Genomic DNA, 18,248 nt, shown 5'->3' on the forward strand with positions numbered 1-18,248 from the left:
TTCTCCTTCCAGACAAAGTTACAGTGCTGGGGGCCAGGCAGAAGCAGTTAGGGGCAATCAGGCTGGCAGGGGAGGGGGACTTAGGGGCAATCAAGACTGGCAGGGAAGGGTGGTTAGGGGTGATCAGGCAGGTGAGTAGTTAGGAGCCAGCAGTCCCAAACTGTGAGAGGGATATCCCAGACTGGATAGGTTCAGACTGGGCTGAGAAACCACCCTCTCCCCTGCAAGAATTTCGTGCACCAGACCTCTAGTTATAATTAAAGCAAAATTTGTCAGTATTCTATTTATTTTATGGCTCCCACTCTTGAGCGAAGTGGTAGTCACTAGAACAGTTCATACACATCCAGTTTTCTGTGCAGGCACTTGGTAGGAATATATTCCCCTGACCAAGTTCTCAGGTATGACTTGCTGACCAAGTTCTCAGGTATGACTTGCTTTGATCAATAAATATGAAAGTACTTGTGTCACTTCCAAATGGAAATTTAGAAACCAGAGCTAATTTGTTGTTTCTCTGCACATTATTACAGTATGTGCTCACACTGAGACAGAGGTACTAATTACCTGATTAGTGAACAGATATTAGAGTGTAGGGGGGCAGCAGAAAGGCATGATACTGTTTCCATGGCCTATATAAATAAAACATTTATTTTCTTAAGTTTTATCTTTTAGACCACATGTGTCAAACACAAGGCCCGCGGGCCAAATCCGTCCCGCCAGGCCTTGCAATGTGGCCTGCACCGCGCTGTCATCACTGCACTCTGCTGCGTTTCCATCACAATGACAGTTTATGACTGTTCAGTAAACCATTCGGCCCGCGATTTAGGCTGGATTTTAGATTTTGGCCCCTTCTCTGATTGAGTTCGACACCCCTATTTTAGACAGTTAATAACTGCCTTATTTTTATTTTCTTAGTTGTCTTTACACCTATTAATAATTAATTCGGAACTCTTTCATGTAATATAAAGCCCTGCTAAATGATATTTTTCACATGATCAAATGAGCAGGTAAATTATTATTCCTATATTATTATTATTGAAGAAAGACCTTCGTCTTTAAATCTTATTCTCCTTTCCTTTTCTAATGTGAGCTGGCTGGTTTCTAGACCTGCTGCATGACGGATGCATCCGGGAACTTCCCTTCACCTCTATCCTGGGGATTCTTTTCACCCATCCTGGTTAGAACTGATTGTGTACTATATCTTTCTTTTCTTTAGTTTACTGTCTTATCTTAGAATAATATATCCACCAGTATCACAAAATAATGTGGTTTTGTTTGTTATGAAGAAAAGGCATTCCTTTAGTGAAAGAATAGCAGAACTCTAGTAGTCTGTCATCAGGACAAAATATATGTTGAAAGAATTTAATGTCACGAACTCTAGGAAACTGACAACAGGCTCCAAATCATTTAAGTTATTTGCTCACATAGCAAAATTGGATATATCTAGGCACAAAGTCAAAGAGAACATGAAAATAGCAAGGGATGAATACACTATGAATTATACAAACTTTAAAACAACAGGACTTTGTTATGCTCAATGACTATTTAAATCTAAAGGTAGACAAAAAATAAAAATAATCATCTATGTTAACAAAATGTAATAAGTAGTCTGAAAATGGAAAGATACCTGCTGTGTTCTGTGTACACACTTAACAGCCATCCACTTTTGCTCAGAGCTAAAAGGATATTCAGCTTTTCTAATATAATCCTGTTGAACTCCATCAAGGCCCATCTATACAGCACAAAAAGAAAGTTAATTCTCATCAGCATATGACTATTTTCTTCTTTAACATGAACAAGGATCATAACTTGTAGTTAGGTTAGCTAGACATACATGATTTTTTCAAATAATGGTGACAGAATAGCAGTAATCCATCTATATATACCATACTTCTCTGGATAGCAGCATACATATTCAACATGAGAGCCTGGGTGTTTAGATACCTGGACTGTCCACAAACTAAGTCTTCAACACTGACAATATTAAAACCTCTACTGACTTAATTCTGGACAGAATCAGGAGATATAAAAGGTACTCAACCAATACTGAGCTTTTACTTTTATAATGAATAGAAATTTCAGATTCAATTCTTCACTCCTTAGGGATTCAACTCTTATCTTACCTGTTGCTCCCATTCTACTCCCTTATACCCTTCACCTACCACCTGATATTCTGACTACTACCAATGTAGTATTAACAAATAATAAATTTTCCCCTCTCCAATACCCCTTTGCATTTTCCTCAAAATATTAAAAAATATTTTTTAAACTACTCAAAAAGCATAGTTCATTGCTTCTGCTGACTTTTTGTTTTCTACTGAAACATGTTGAGAAACTACTTCCTGGCTTTCAAAATTCCCCCCGAAACTGACCACATAGTCTATTTAACAATCCCCTGAGTTACTCAAACTCCTTCCATTTCATCCAGGTTAACCAATTCACAAGCCAAAAATCCATTCTATGCTTACTTATTACTCTATGCTTTTATTTCTGCATTTTTTATCTTACTTAACTATCTGAACCCTTCCTAAGGGACCTTCAAAGCCCAGATCCCTAGTCTGAATTGACACTGTTCTTAACTGTCTTACTATATTGGTCTGCCTTTTATTTGTTCCAAGCACATCAGTATTAATGTCCTACCTACAATGTGAGTCCCCTACCCATAAGGAACTAGTTTCATATTCTTTCTCTCTCAAAGAGATAAAGTTAAATATGCCATAGTAAATCTTGTTAACAGATTCAACTTTTGAATGTCTTTTCCAGTGCATGAAATTCGTGCATGGGTAGGGTCCCTAGAAACTGCTGGCTGCTGGCTGGGGCGCCTTCCTTCCCCTGGCTGCCTGCCACCACCTCCGGCCCCACCCTCTGGTCAAACTCCCAGTCAAACTCCCCATCAAATTCCTGGTGGAGGGAACAATTTGCATATTAGGCTTTTATTATATAAAGCTATATACTATGTTATTTTAGTTACAAGGAGAAAAAATGATAACAAAATATTATCGTTTGTTAAGGAAACATATTCTAAAAGTATCTATCTATTTTATTTTCTAAAATTATTATAAAAGCCAACATTTCAATACTGGATCTCAATTGAAGTAACCTCATTTAGAGGCATATTCTATTTCAAAGTCTCAAAGTTTCTAACTTCTCTTAAAAGTAGAGATTTTGGTTTTTTTTGGGAGTGACAGATCAGACTTTTAGATTTCTCATTTAATCATATGCAGGGCTTAGGAGAAGAGGTCAACTAAAATAAAAGGGTCACTGAAACAGCACCTCGTCTCCCTAACACAAATTCTAATTTTGGACTCATTTTAAGAAATAATGAAGGAGTCCAGCCTGTATGGTTCAGTGGTTGAGTGTCAACCCAGAAACAAAGAGGTCACTAGTTCGATTCCCAATAAAGGCACATAACCGGGTTGTGGGCTTGATCCCCAATAGGGGGCATGCAGGAGGCAGGTGATCGATGATGTTTCTCTCTCACTGATGTTTCTATCTTTCTATCCTTTGGCCTTCCTCTCTCTAAAAAAAAATAAAAAATAAAAAAAGAAATATATTAAAATAATGAAGGGAAAGGGCCAACTGGAAAAAGCTAATTTCTCATGATATTCTTAGGGTTTTTACATGGAAATACTAGAGTATTGTCCTTAACTCATTTGAAAGTCAGTATTTATCAGCAATAACACACATAGAGTTTTTCACAAAAACACTCTAAACAAACAACAGAATCATTTCTACATTAGAAGAAATCCATCACAGTTTCTTGCATATAAGGGATAAAATTATACTAAGAAAGCTCTATGCTTTGTATTTCCAGAAAGACTAAAACTGGTTACCAAAAGGTAGTAAAAACAATGTACTTAAAACCAGTAATAATGAAATTGATGGCCTCACATTCTCTTGTAAGGGTGGTATTTTATGTCAAAGAAGAGAGATTAGATACATACCTTCATTGCTAAAGCAATTAAGGCTCCTTCTGTTGGCTTCCCCATTAGAGTGTCATTTCTAATTACAGCATCATTGCACACACAGCCCGCCTAAGAGAAATAAACATAAACTATGAACCCATCACTGTGTCCTAAGTCATTATTTAGAAAATCATCTTCTGCCCTGACTGATGTTGCTCAGTGGTAGAGTGTCAGCCCACCCACCAGCAGGTCATGGGTTGGATTCTTGATCAAGGGCACATACCTGGGTTAAAGGTTTGATCCCACACCCCTAGTTGGGGTGCATGTGGGTGGCAACCAATTTATGTGTCTTTCTCACATCAATGTTTCTCTCCCTCCGTCCCCCCCACTCTTTTCACTTTCTCTAAAAAATAACTGAAAGAATATCCTACATTGAGGATTAACAACAACAACAAAAAGAAAGTCACCTTCTTAGAGAATAAATGTTTACCTCAACAATTCTGCTAACAGCTGGGTTACAGAATCCATGAACAACATCACCATCGACAATCACTTCTCCAAATGAATTGTAGCCAACTCCAGTAACCTAGGGAACATAAAGTAGGGTCAATAATATGATCAGTAGATAGTGACAATATCTATGAAAAACAAAATCTATGGTGAGTTATATTCATTTCATTTTATAAATCATAACACAGCATGTATACATAAAAAAGCATGTAAATTAGTCTAAAAGAACTTTAATAGTTAAAGGACTATAAATTCACATTTTTGCCACAATGATGAATCTTTAGTTAATAATACTAATAGTTATAATAATTATAATAATGTATAATATATCATAAGAATAAACAATATAATCATTAATTAATATAATCTTATTGTTTTTATGTATAGTATACCATAAAACATGAAAATCGCTATACATAAGTGCGCTTAAATTTATAAAAAATCCCATATAATAAAAGGCTAATATGCAAATCGACTGAATGGCAGAATGACTGGTCACTATGATGCGTAGTGACCACCAGGGGCAGACATTCAACACAGGAGCTATCCCCTAGTGGTCAGTGTGCTCCGACAGGGAAAGCGCTAAGTCAGAAGCCAGGATCACAGCTGACGAGCACAGCGGCAGTGGTAGGACCCTCTCTGCCCTCCATGGCAGCACTAAGGATGTCCAACTGCAGGGAGCGGACCTAAGCTGGCAGTCAGACATCCCCCAAGGGCTCCCAGACCTTGAGAGGGGGCAGGCCGGGCTGAGGGACCTCCTCCCCCGAGTGCACAAATCTCATGCACCAGACCTCTAGTTATATTAATAACGTACAAAGAATTCAAGTCCATTTCCAAATCTAACATTCATCACAAACATAATGTAAACAAAAGCAGAATTTTTTTTTTTTTTTGCAAATATGCAGGCTCAAAGACATTAAGTGATTTATCCTAGCACTTACAAACTACTGTAACAGCATATTACACACCAGTTTTAAAAATCAGAGATTGAGACAAGCCATATACTTATATGGTATGGCTAACAAAGCCAAACAAAAGTTAAATTTCACAATAAAAATAAGATAGTTTAGAGAGCCGAGACCGGTTTGGCTCAATGGATAGAGCATAAACAAAAGTTAAATTTCACAATAAAAATAAGATAGTTTAGAGAGCCAAGACCGGTTTGGCTCAATGGATAGAGCGTCGGCTTGGGGACTGAAGGGTCCCGGGTTCGATTCCGGTCAAGGGCATGTACCTTGGTTGTGGGCATATCCCTAGTAGGGGGTGTGCAAGAGGCAGCTGATCGATGACTCTCATCAATGTTTCTAGCTCTCTATCTCTCTCCCTTCCTTTCTGTACAAAATCAATAAAAATATATATATTTAATTAAAAAAAAAGATAGTTTAGAGAGAAATTATACATGGTTAATGCTAGACATATAAAATTATGGGCATAAAACGAAAGAGAAAATTAAATCCTCTACCTGGACCACATGTAACCCCAATAACCCCTCTGAGTCATCTAGAAAAGGTATATTTAATAACACAGCAAAATTTAAAACCCTAAATATCAACAGTTTCATTTTAAGCCTATATAAAATGGAATTAAATAAACCTAAGTACAAATTATGTCAATCTGTCTAATGCTTACTTTGCTCAATGAATTGGTTGTTAATGCATTTAAAATACTGTAGCCCTCATAAGTAGTGTTAATGACCATTCTACAGAAATCCTGCCAAGACTAGGTAAGACTGCAAATTGTCCTCAACCAGCTCAAAATGCACATATACTGATATGCACTCAAAAGACTGCCAATATATTTCTAAGATAATGTAATTTATCTATTTAGTTATTCTTTCAACAAATATTTACTACTATGAGTCAGGCCCTGTGCTGGGTAACAGAGTTCTTGCACAATTACAATTTACGGTACAATAGGAACAGTAATTAACATTTTTATCTGGATTAAGGATTAGAAGGTATAAACTTTTATTTTAAAAAACATGTAACATAGAGCCATTTCTGATTGGCCAGCTTTTCTGAAGAAGTGGGGATGAAACTAAGGTGCAAAAAATGATATAGCAATAATTTTGTCCCACTGGAAGAACCATAAGACCATTGTGTCTGATGCACAGAAAGCAAAGGGGAACATAAAAGGATGAAGAAGGAAATAATGGTCATAACATGAAGGGCCTTGCAAGACCACACTCAGGATCTTGGTCACAATGGAAAGCCACTGAAGCATCTTAATTTATGGAGTGACATACTCAAAATTTGGTTCTAAAAAATCCCTCAAGCTTCACATAAAGCAAGGACATCAAGAGTTTGTAATGAATGGATGTAAAGGTAATTAAAAGAGGGGTGTCAAACTGGATTAAAAGCTATAGTACTATATAAGTGGAGTAAGATTAAGACTTGATAGAATCACATGGGAAGGAGAAAGTTCTGCTGTTGACTAAAGTACAGCCATTTTGAAGGTAAGACTCTGTAACAGTTAACAATGTTAAACATAAAGTTTCTTAACAAAGTAATACTGTTGTTAAAATAATCTATAGAGTACCTCAGCATGCAGACCATCTGAAGTAAATATGTGAGTAACAGTCATTTCATTCTTCGTCAGTGTTCCAGTTTTATCTGAGCAAATGACATTACAGCAGCCTAAAGAATAAACCATTACAAGTCACCAAAAGTCAAGGAGAAATACAAGTTCACATTGACAGCAAATCAAAGATTGTGGGAGCCTGCCCTGCTTCTCTGAATTTTGTACAAATCAAACTCATTGATAATTTTAGACTGTTGACTCTCATCATGTTTGCTTCATTGTAAGGTAGTTTCTGAAATTAAAATTAAAAATTAGATATTGATAAATGTTGAAATTTTCTTATTTACTTACAGTTGAATTTCCTCCATGCTATTCAATATTAGCTTTATATAATAACCTATGTAATAAAAGTCTAAGCAATCATTACGGCGGAACAACCAGAAGGACCAGTTGGTTGCTCAATGCAGGAGCTGCTCCCTGGTGGTCAGTGTTCTCCCACAGGGGAGTGCTGCTCAGCCAGAAGCTGGGCTCACAGCTGGCGAGTGCAGCAGTGCTTGCAAGAGCCTCTCTCGCCTCCCTGGCAGCGCTAAGCAGCAGCAAGTCAACCAGTAAGGAATGTAAGCCAGCAGGAGGACATTCCTCTAGTAGACCAGGACCCCTCTAGCTGCTCCTTAGTGCTGCTGTGGAGGTGGGAGAGGCTCCCGCCACCGTTGCTGCACTAGCCAGCTGTGAGCCTGGCCTTGGGGATGTCCAACTGCCAACTTAAGATAGTCAGACATCCCCCGAGAGGTCCCAGACTAAGAGAGGGTGCAGGCTGGGCTGAGGGGTCCCCCACCCCCAGTGCACTGCATCTCTAGTTTTATATAATACACTTGAGGCCCAATGCATGAAATTCGGGCAAGAGTATGCCTTCCTTCCCCCAGCTGCCAGCACCAGCTTCCCTCCGGAACCTGGCACCTGGCACCTGGCATCTGGTACTCAGGCTTCCCTCCCGCCGACAACAGGCACCGGGGACCCAGGCTTCCCTTGCAGTTCCAGCTTCGTCCAGAAGGTTGTCCTGTCTAATTAGCATACTATGCTTTTATTACTATATATTTTCTAGAAAGTTTTAAGGGTGCCTAAATATAAAACCCTGTAATTTTTTAAATCAGTATTTGAAGGTATTTTACCTTTTCAATAATAAAATGCAAACTAGAATTTAAATTCAACAATCTTGAATTCCCAAATTAAAAAAAGCTTCACAGCATATATAAAGTTATCACAGTTTTCATATCAAATATAAAGTTGTATCATAGCAATATAACTTGTATGTTTACTGTTCTTATCAGTGAATTCTACTTAAGTATGACCTTTTAGGATCTATAAATATCAATTAGGTTTCTTGAGATGTCAAAAAATTCTATGAATTTTTCTCCAAGGTTTCATTTATTATATAGATTTTTTAAAAGCATGATTTAAGAATTAGAACATTCCATGATGCAGAAAAACTTCTCTAAAAGTTACCTGAACTGAAGGATATGCATTTTTAATTACTTTTTGGTTGCTAAAACTATACTCATATTGCCACAAGCCAAACACCACAATGCAAACCTCTAAGAAAAAAATTATAAAACCCAAAGATAACTCACTGTTAGTGTAAACTAACATATCATTGTATAAATAGGCTCTTTCCACAGACTTACTCAGAGTTTCAACTATAGGCAGTTTTTTCACAATGGCCCTTTTCTTCACCATTCTCATAACACCAAGGGCTAGAGTCACTGTGACCACAATGGGAAGACCTTCAGGAATTGCTGCTACAGCCAAACTGTAACCAATGTATATATAGCATTAAAGTTTAAGTTAAATAGTAACCACAGCAATAATTTCAGACGTCTGTTACTTAAAAGAGTGGCTAAAAAAAATGCAAAATTAATAGTCAATACCCAAAAATGGCCTCACAAGAAAGGAAAAGTGAACATTTACTGAACATTTACTAGTTGTCAGGTTAAGCAGTGGTTAAAGAATGTAAGTTCTGACATCAGATTGCTTAGATTTGTACCCCTCGCTTCACCAATTTTTACCTGTGTGACCCTGAGCTATTATTTCTCCAGGTCTGTAGTTTAGTTTCCTCATCTATAAATAATCTATAGATGATTATTATTAACAATAACAGGTGTTCAGAAAAAACTTGTCTAAAATTGTTCAAAGCAGTACTATTCAAAACAGCCAAAGGGTGGAAACAACTCAAATGTCCATCAACTGATGAATAGGAAATTGTGGTATATACATACAATGGAGTATTATTCATCCATAAAAATGTATGAAGTACTGATACATGCTCAATATGAATTAACCTTGAAAACATAATGTTAAGTGAAAGAAGCCAGACACAAAAGGACACCTTTCCATTTATATGAAATATCAAGAATTAGCAAATCCATATACACATAAAGCAGTTTAGTGGTTACAAAGGGCAAGGGAGACAAGAATGGGGATGACTGTTTAATGAAAAGAGTTTTCTTTTGGGGTGATAAAGCTCTGACAATAGATAGTGGTAATGGTTGCACAACATTATGAATATCCTTAACTGCATTGTATACTTTTAAACAGTAAATTTAGGGTATGTGTATTTTATCATAACAAAAAAATTAATCACTTCACTGTTTCCCTTATAATTTAAAAATCTAATCTCTGCATTTATTCCATTTCAAGTGTTATCTCTTGACTCCAATACAGATAAGGATATATAATTTCTATTTCTCATTCTAACACTGTTCTCTCCTGTGTTTCTACTTTCCAATTTCTATACTTACTTTTTTAACATGACCTAACTTGATATCATTAGCAATCAGTTCTATAACCATAATTACCTTTTCATGCTTTGTTTACAGGTTAATTCTAAAATTAAAAGCCAATGAATAACACTTTCAATACCACTGCCTAAACAGTGTACACTGAAGAATCAAGAAATATGTGTTTTTAATAATCCTTCTCTTTTTTGAATTATTTCAAGTTCAAATAAAATCTTCTTTTCTTATGCCTTCATTAACCCTCATATTTCAAGGAAACTAGATATCATCATTTGCAATACAGATCCAATGGACCTTTTCATGCTTTTATATTTAGATCTCTTTATAAATAATATGCAGAAGAAGAAAATGGGTTGTGAAAATTTTCACTTAAATTTTAACTATATTCCTCAATTTTAAGGTATACATGTATCTGAAATTGGCAATGTCCTTAATTTTTTAAATATATTTTTATTGACTTCAGAAAGGAAGAGGGAAAGAGAAAAATATCAGTGATGAGAGAGAATCACTAATTGGCTGCCTCTCTCCTGCATGTCCCACACAGGGGATCAAGCTTACAACCCAGGTATGTGCCCTGACTGGGAATCAAACTGTGACCTCTTGGTTCTTAGCACTGAGCCACAACAGCTGGGCAGGGCAATGTCCTTTAGATGCAACTAGTTGCTCATCAACTGTTACAAATGACATCTAACAAACTGAGCTACCCAGCCAAAGCTTTAATCCATTGATTTTTCTCTAATTCTTGAACTATTACTTTCTACATTTGTTTTCTTCAGATGAGCTTCACTCTTACTTTACACCTCACACATCATCATCTTCCTTTCTTTCACCCTTGTTTTTCTGTAATTCATATAAGGATAGGTAAGTAATAAATTTTCTGATTATCTGCCTATCCTAGATAATAGAAGAGTAATATGCAAATTGACCCTAACAGTGGAACCAGCATGAATGACCTGCTGCTATGACACGCACTGACCCCCAGGGGGCAGATGCTCAATGCAGGAGTTGATCCCTGGGGGGGTCAGTGCGCTCCCACAGCGGGGAGCTCTGCTCAGTCACAAGCCGGGCTGATGGCTGCGAGTGCAGAGGTAGTGACAGAAGCCTCTACTGCCTGCTTAGCAGTGCTAAAGATGCTGATGCCAACTGCGGCTTAGGCAGGAAGTGGGCCTAAGGGCTCCAAAGTTGCCAGAGGGATGTCAGCTTAGGTGCGATCCTTGGGGGAGCCCGCTTAAGCTGGCAGGTGGACATATCCCAAGGGGTCTTGGAGTGCGAGAGGCACAGGGGGGCTGAGGGATCCCCCGAGTACACGAATTTTTATGCACCGGGCCTCTAGTCTGTTTTTAATTAATTGGATTGATACTTTAGCCAGGACTAGATTTATAGAGTTAAAATCATCCTCCATACTTTCAGAGTACTGCCCCATCGTCTTCAAATGTAATCCAACGTTGCTGTGGATGAAGGATTAATAAAATTCTTTCCCCCTTCTGTATTCATTAAATCTCTAACCTTGTCCTCCTGGTGACCTGATAAAAGGTAGCATGTCAACTATGTTTCTAGGCAACACCTCCTGACTGATAAACTGTCTATGGACTCGGAGAATTATAATTATTTAACAGGAAGTCATAGTTTGGGTTTTCTGAGAGTAATGACTCATAACTAACTAGACGTGTTTCTTGTAGGCATCATGGAAAGTGTGTTTCCAGAGATATTGGCTCATGTGGCATATGGAGCATTTTAACCCAGTGTAGTTCCCACACGCAGAAGGTCATCTCATTTTTTGCACCTAAGCTGAACTGCACAAACCGCAGCAAGGACTCACACAGAAGAGGGATGCCGGAAGCTGCCTAGCTGTTTGATTCCCAGTCAAGGCACATACCTAGGCACAGGTACCAGATGAGATCTATAAAAGTCTTATGAGTTGAAATGTTTAGTAGAGCCTAAAAAGACCCTGTGATGGGAACTGCAGTTGCTAATTTGAAGTCTGATACCTGTCTAATTAGCCTTCCTTCGTAGATGGCCTAACTTGTTTTTTTTTTTCTTTTCTTTTGTTTCACAATGACTGCATTTAGTTAAGAGTTTTTTTCATCCTGCTTAGCATTTGGAAAATCCTTTAGAACTATAAAGATTCATGTCTCACCTCAGATTGAGAAAATGTTAATGCATCGTTTCTTACAAAACTTCTTCTTACCTGTTTTGAAACTTCTGTAAGTTAGATATGGTAATTATTGTATTATCCTCTCAGATACTTTTATCTCATTTCTGTTTTGGAATTTTTACTCTACTTTTTTTGGGGGACCTCCTCAACTGTATATTACTACAGCCCTTAAATTGAAATTTTAATTTCAGCAATCATAATTTTAATTTCTAAAAGTTTTTTTTTTGTTCTGTATACTTTTCTAAAGTAATCTATAATGCAGTTTCTTCATAAATCTCTTAAACGCTGCTTACTTTTTTTCTTCTATTTCTTGAAATTTTTTCATTTTTGCACTAAAATTAATTATTCAGTTTCTATATTGTGGTCTTTCTCTTTCATGCTGCTACTTTTTATTTGTTGATCTTTAACTCTATTTACATATAAAAATGCAATAATGAGTTGATAATACCAAATATCTAACATAGGTTTTCTCCACTGTCATATATGTTGGTTTTAATTCATTTCAATATATGAAATCTGAACTATTTAAGTAGATGCTATACCATATGTGCTCATATAATACCTCCACAATAGAACATGTGCTATACCTACCAGAGAAATGAGAAAAGCAAAAGAGACTCCCATTTATAACGATCAGAACTTACCTTACACTAATAGTAAACATTTCCAGGATATCTTTTCCTAGTAACCAGCCAACCAACATGATGATACCTGCAACAGAATCAAACAGAAATTTTTCTTTTTTATATAAAATGACTTAGGCATAGAAGGGATAGAAACTGAGAGCAGCAAAATATTCCTTGATATTAAAGGGGAAAGTATACTAGGAAGTGATTGCAAGATTTTACAAAAATGCAGTAAGCAGGAGAGATTAAAGTTAATGCTGTGATGCACACAAATACACACATTTTACCTTTTGTTGCCATTGCTAGTACCCATCCCTTAAAGTATAATATCTGTGAACTCCCAGTATAAAAAAAATATTTCTAGTAATTTTATACAATAAGGGGGGAAAAGGTCACATAAGACATATAGGTCATCTACTTATTATCAGCTTTGCAACAAAAACCCCAGAAACTTTACTCTGGTAACTCAATATGCACACATTACATATTAACTTTGTATTACAAACAAAGAAGTACTTAGGACTTGGCTCAAATAATGATATATCTTACTTCATTTTTAGTATTTAAGAATTACTACTTTTATGGTATTTAAAAATAAAAAAATCAACTAACATAAGTGAAACAAGATATCATATTCTTGGCTTTAACCTTTGTCTTTGAAAAAAGGGGGGTGCAAAGGGTGCACTACTGTTTTTATGAGGAAAAATACAATATAACCAGAGTTTTAATAAAGCAACTTCGAAATTTTTTGACTGATCAATGAATTATACCATATATGTACATATTCGTGTGTGTGTGTGTGTGTGTGTGTGTGTAAAATTGAAGAAAAATACTCATAACATTTAAAAAAAAAAAAAGAATTGATATCCTAAGTATACAAAGAGTTGTTACAAATCTGGGACTCAAACCACAACAAAACAGAGCCAAAGAAATAGCCTGGCAGGTCATAAAAATGGACCCACACACATATGACAGTATTCAGTTATTCTAATATTGAATTCTGAAATAAAATGATGATAAGTCTTTTATTCGCCTGTTAAGTAAATGACAACAAAGATGGTAAGAATGCACAATGGAATACTATACAAATTTAAATTTGTTTTAATGAGCATCTATTTAATGACAAGATGTTTATGACAGAATAAGTAAATAAAAAAAGTAGTCCATAATTCAATACTATCATATTTTATTGAAGACAAAAATACTGTTTACAAAAATGCTCTTTCATTATATTAATTAAACAAAGTTCTGCTTTTTTGTGGGGGTTTTTTGGTGTTTTTTTCAATTAGCAATAATTGCGCCTCGAATAAACCTCACTGGCTACGATACTGCCACTGTGCAAAACTAAACAAGAGTTCTATTTTATCAAAACAATGCTAAGGGATAGTTTCATAATTTTTTAAAAAATAGTAATAAAACTAAAAATAAATGAATAAATAAATGTATGTATGCATGCATTTGTGTGTGTGTGTGTGTGTGTTTTCATACTAAAACACACACACACACACACACACAAAAAAAAAAACCCTAAGTAAATATATGAGATATACATACTCACTCTTCTCTTACCTATTATACCAAAGGAGTAAAAGGAAAGTTGCTTTCCTAGGAGGTCCATGCTCTTCTGCAGAGGGGTTTTCGGTGCCTTGACAAATTGGAAAAGTGCGTCACTATAATTAACTAAACTTAGAGAGGTATACTTAGTGCCACGGACTTTGTTAAGTGCTTGACATACCCATGCTAGTGCTTAACACATACAACTCTCCCTTAAGGTAAACATGGCCCCCTTCACTGAGGAAACTGAAATATTTATTTTCTGAAAAGGTTCATGCTCCCCTCTAAGCCTCTCTTTGAGGAAAAACCTGTACTTCCGATCAGTTTCTCCAGGACTTCATTACTATCAACTGCCCCTTACATTTACCATCTTTCTCCTTTCTGTATCCACAAACATGATGGAACCCAAGTATTTCTACTCTGTTGGTTCCTTAATCAGTTAATGCCCTTTTCTAGCAGTCTCTTCACTGCCAAGCTTCTTGGAATGGTGTATACACTGCATATGAACACTAGAGTCTTGGCAGGTTACCTGAGAAATCCACATGACTTAGGGAGAATATATTTATAGAAGGCAACTTCTTTTTATATATAAGAAAACACTTTAAATGAGAGAACTAATCTTCAAAATCCTTAAACAAGAATATCTTCCAGATTATTTTACTTTGCTATCTTTTTCCCCATTATTTGTAAAGTTGGGAATTTTGGTAGAAGACATGTTCTGAGGTACAAATATACTATTTACTAATCTTTAAAATTAATATGATAGCTCTGGCTGGTGTGGTTTAGTTAGTTGGGCATCATCCCTGTACCAGGAGCATGCTCAGGTTGCAGGCTCTATCCCAGGTAGGAGAGGGTAGAGGGGGTGCAGAAGGCAGCCAATCAATGCTGCACTCTCATATCGATGTTCCTCACTCTCCCTCTCCCTTTTGCTCTCTAAAAATCAGTAAACTATTCTTAAAAAAAAAAAAAAAAAAAGGTAATATGATAAAGTTCATTCCCAAAAGACTTAGTCCTCTAAATAAGCTATGAACCTTTTTATCCTATAAACAAATAATTATAAAAATGTTTTAGAATGTAAACAATGCCAATTCAAGCCCTTCCAATCACAGACTTTCCAATTATGTTTTTAAGCATAGACAACTGAGTGATATTCTGAATAAACTTTTACTGTCAATAGTACATAAAATAATCTACCAATATTCTTTTTTTCTTTACTTACAAAAGAGAATGTGAGATTTGAAACGAATGCATCATTAACAAACTAAGTACTCACTTCTTCTGCTTGCATCATTTTAAAAACTTCCCCAAATTCAGAATTTTCTCCTGTTCCAATGACAACACCCTAAAGAAAAAAACCAGGAAAATATATTTACTTTCAGATGGAATCTTCTCTCAGCAATAACAATAAAACCTTCACTTGATTTCTCCAAAGTCTTTCCTACAGTAAAGATATGACATATATATCCAAGGATCCCTTAGAAAGTATTACTATTAGTATTTATTAGTATTTATTTGTACCTTGTGATACAAACCTTAAAAAATATTTTTGACTCAATTTTGAAGTCCATTTTTTATATAAATATTTCTGAAATTTGAATCTTATACTCAATAGAGACATTTAAAGTAGAATATATTTGCCCCCTCAAATGCTACTGAATGATGCCTTTTACATCTGTGAAATTATAGACTCCAGAAACAAAATATTTGTAATCAATCAGTAGGTGAATGGTATGTAGTCAGATTATAGCCAATACCATATCAAATAAGCTCCAATTTTATTTAGCCAGTAATGAAGATATTTATGAGCCACTATTTCTATCTTTAAAAAAAAAAAAATTTTTTTTTTAAAGGAAGGAAAAAAGAACAAGTGCTGAGGACTATGCCTTTAAAGGATGAGATAATGGTAGAACTGTGGACAGATATTATACCTCAGGGGCTTCTCCTCAGCCTTCCAAATAGCTGTCAGGGATTAGGTTTAATTTTGTTGTTTCTGTCTCGTATTGTTTAAAGATTCACATAAAATTAGCAAAAGAAAAAATGGTTGAAAAAAAACAAGGAATAGCTATTTTCAAAACAAGAAAAAATTACCTTTGCTTTGCCACATCTGACCAGTGTTCCCATGAAGGCAATGTTACTTCTTGATGCAAGATCTCCATTAGTCGCAGCCAGTTGAGGAGCTGTCAACTTAGAACAAGGCGTTGTCTCTCCTGTCAAGCTGGACTCATCGATAGAAAGATCCACAGACTTGGGGAACATAAAATATTCCATTACATTCAAGGATGAAGACTCTCTGTGCTACATTTAACATCTCAAGAGTTTGTAACCTTCACTTCTTCATCAAATATCCCCTTTTCTATTAATTATCCTAGTCTTATTATCATATCCAGTACTCTAAAAGAGAAGACCAGAATAAGTACAACCGTATTTAAAAATTAAGTCAACAAAATCCAGTATGTAAAGTAGAATGCTGTATCATGAGACAAGACTAATCTAAATTTCAAAATACAACTAGAGAAAATGGGACACTTAGCTGAAACTTAACCTTTAGTGAAAACTCAACTCTCATGATAAAATAATATTTCCTAATTTTGTCATACCCAAAAGTTCTGAAAATGTGACTGGCAGATTAAAACCAACCACAACAGAATGAGAAATATGAAAAGAAGGTATAAAAGGTACTAATAAAGAAATCATTTCATCATTTGGGCTCAGCTTTCATGAAATTCTTCCTAATATACATCTCTATATTTAAACCAAATGTACATTAGCAAAAATATATGAGGCAAAAATGTATATAAACATTATAAACTTTAAATAAAAAATGTGTATAAACAATTCCATGCAAATCAAGATATCACATTATCTTCCAACTCTGCAACAGGGTTCAATTCTGATTGTTTCATTTCTAATACAATTACATATTTACCTACCCAAGCATGCAAAAACAAAAAAACAAATAATCACCATTTTAAATGTGAAAAATACTGCAGATATGACCTGGCTCTGATTCTGAAAGTATGGTCCACAGAACAATAGATCCAAGTATGTTAACAGGCATATGTAATGTGATAGATAATTGACAGGCACACATAAGCGCATATATATATATATATATATATATGACAGGCACACCATGGATAAGAAAAGACCAAAAAGTATTAACATTTCCTAAAAATTTAGTGCCATGTGAATGTGATGGACTTTAGTATTAAAACAGGCTTATAAAAAGTATTATCTTAAAAAACAAATCAACAGTCTTTAAAAAGGACCTTTTTAGTCTTTAAAAAGTTTTCCATCCTAGAGCAGCATTTTTCAACCGCTGTTCCGCGGCACATTGCCTGGTGTGCCGTAGGTGCAGACAAGACAAGAATTTTATAATTTTTCACTATTTTGTTTACTTAATATTTCATAATAAAGTAATTATAAAATACTTTCTTTGTGTTTATTTGATTCCTATTCAAGAAAATTACTTTATATATAGTCAATATAGGCACAGAGTTAAATTTTTTAACATTTTCTAATGGTGGTGTGCCTCGTGATTTTTTTCATGAAACAAGTGTGCCTTTGCCCAAAAAAGGTTGAAAAACACTGTCCTAGAGGATAAAAGCCCAATATGCAAATCGACCAAATGATAGAACGACCTGCGGAATGACTGGTTGCTATGATGCACACTGACCACCAAGGGGCAGACACTCAGTGCCTATTTTATAGACACCTTAAAAGAGTAAGTAATTCACCCAATATCACATAGATAGTAAGCTATTGACATGAAAACCAAATGTTGACAGATTAAGTCCGGTTTCTCTCAATTACTTAGCAGATCAATTTGCACATTATTTCTCTTCCCCAGTTTTAGAACTACTTCAAGAAGATATTAAGCAAAGATATATTTTTAAAGTTATATATTTCTGTGAGTTAAAAAAGTCAACAAAAAGGTTATTTTATTGAATAATCTCCTCTTCGATACTTGTTACAAAAATTAGAACTTCCTGTTAATTTTCCGAGCTCTTAATTAGAAAAGAGATGTGCTAATATTTACAAGCAAGCAAAACTTGTATACATTTATAGAACTCTTCTGAGGAAGGTAAAATTTGTGCTTTCCCACCGAAGACTTTTAACTTTAATGTAAATCTTAAATATGAGTAAACACTAATATTAGGTGGTTATCTATAAGGACAAGGAGAATAAA

General features: G+C 35.4%; 1 protein-coding gene and 1 pseudogene across 3 annotated transcripts in view; both read right to left on the reverse strand.

Annotated features, from left to right (window-relative positions):
* The window catches only part of ATP2C1 (ATPase secretory pathway Ca2+ transporting 1), a 100,595-nt gene that overhangs the window by 31,662 nt on the left and 50,685 nt on the right, over positions 1-18,248 (reverse strand). For all 3 annotated transcript variants that reach the window (XM_036431495.2, XM_036431497.2, XM_036431498.2), the window contains 9 exons: positions 16,148-16,303; positions 15,333-15,401; positions 14,075-14,150; positions 12,524-12,590; positions 8,615-8,739; positions 6,951-7,048; positions 4,393-4,488; positions 3,942-4,031; positions 1,625-1,729 (listed from right to left, as the gene is read on the reverse strand). In XM_036431495.2, coding sequence (XP_036287388.1) covers positions 1,625-1,729; positions 3,942-4,031; positions 4,393-4,488; positions 6,951-7,048; positions 8,615-8,739; positions 12,524-12,590; positions 14,075-14,150; positions 15,333-15,401; positions 16,148-16,303 — 882 coding nt within the window. The remainder of the gene's footprint in view (positions 1-1,624; positions 1,730-3,941; positions 4,032-4,392; positions 4,489-6,950; positions 7,049-8,614; positions 8,740-12,523; positions 12,591-14,074; positions 14,151-15,332; positions 15,402-16,147; positions 16,304-18,248) is intronic.
* On the reverse strand, positions 13,702-13,851 carry LOC118715830 (annotated as a pseudogene).

This window comes from Pipistrellus kuhlii, unplaced genomic scaffold, assembly GCF_014108245.1.
Source record: "Pipistrellus kuhlii isolate mPipKuh1 unplaced genomic scaffold, mPipKuh1.p scaffold_m20_p_11, whole genome shotgun sequence".
Taxonomy (NCBI): domain Eukaryota; kingdom Metazoa; phylum Chordata; class Mammalia; order Chiroptera; family Vespertilionidae; genus Pipistrellus; species Pipistrellus kuhlii.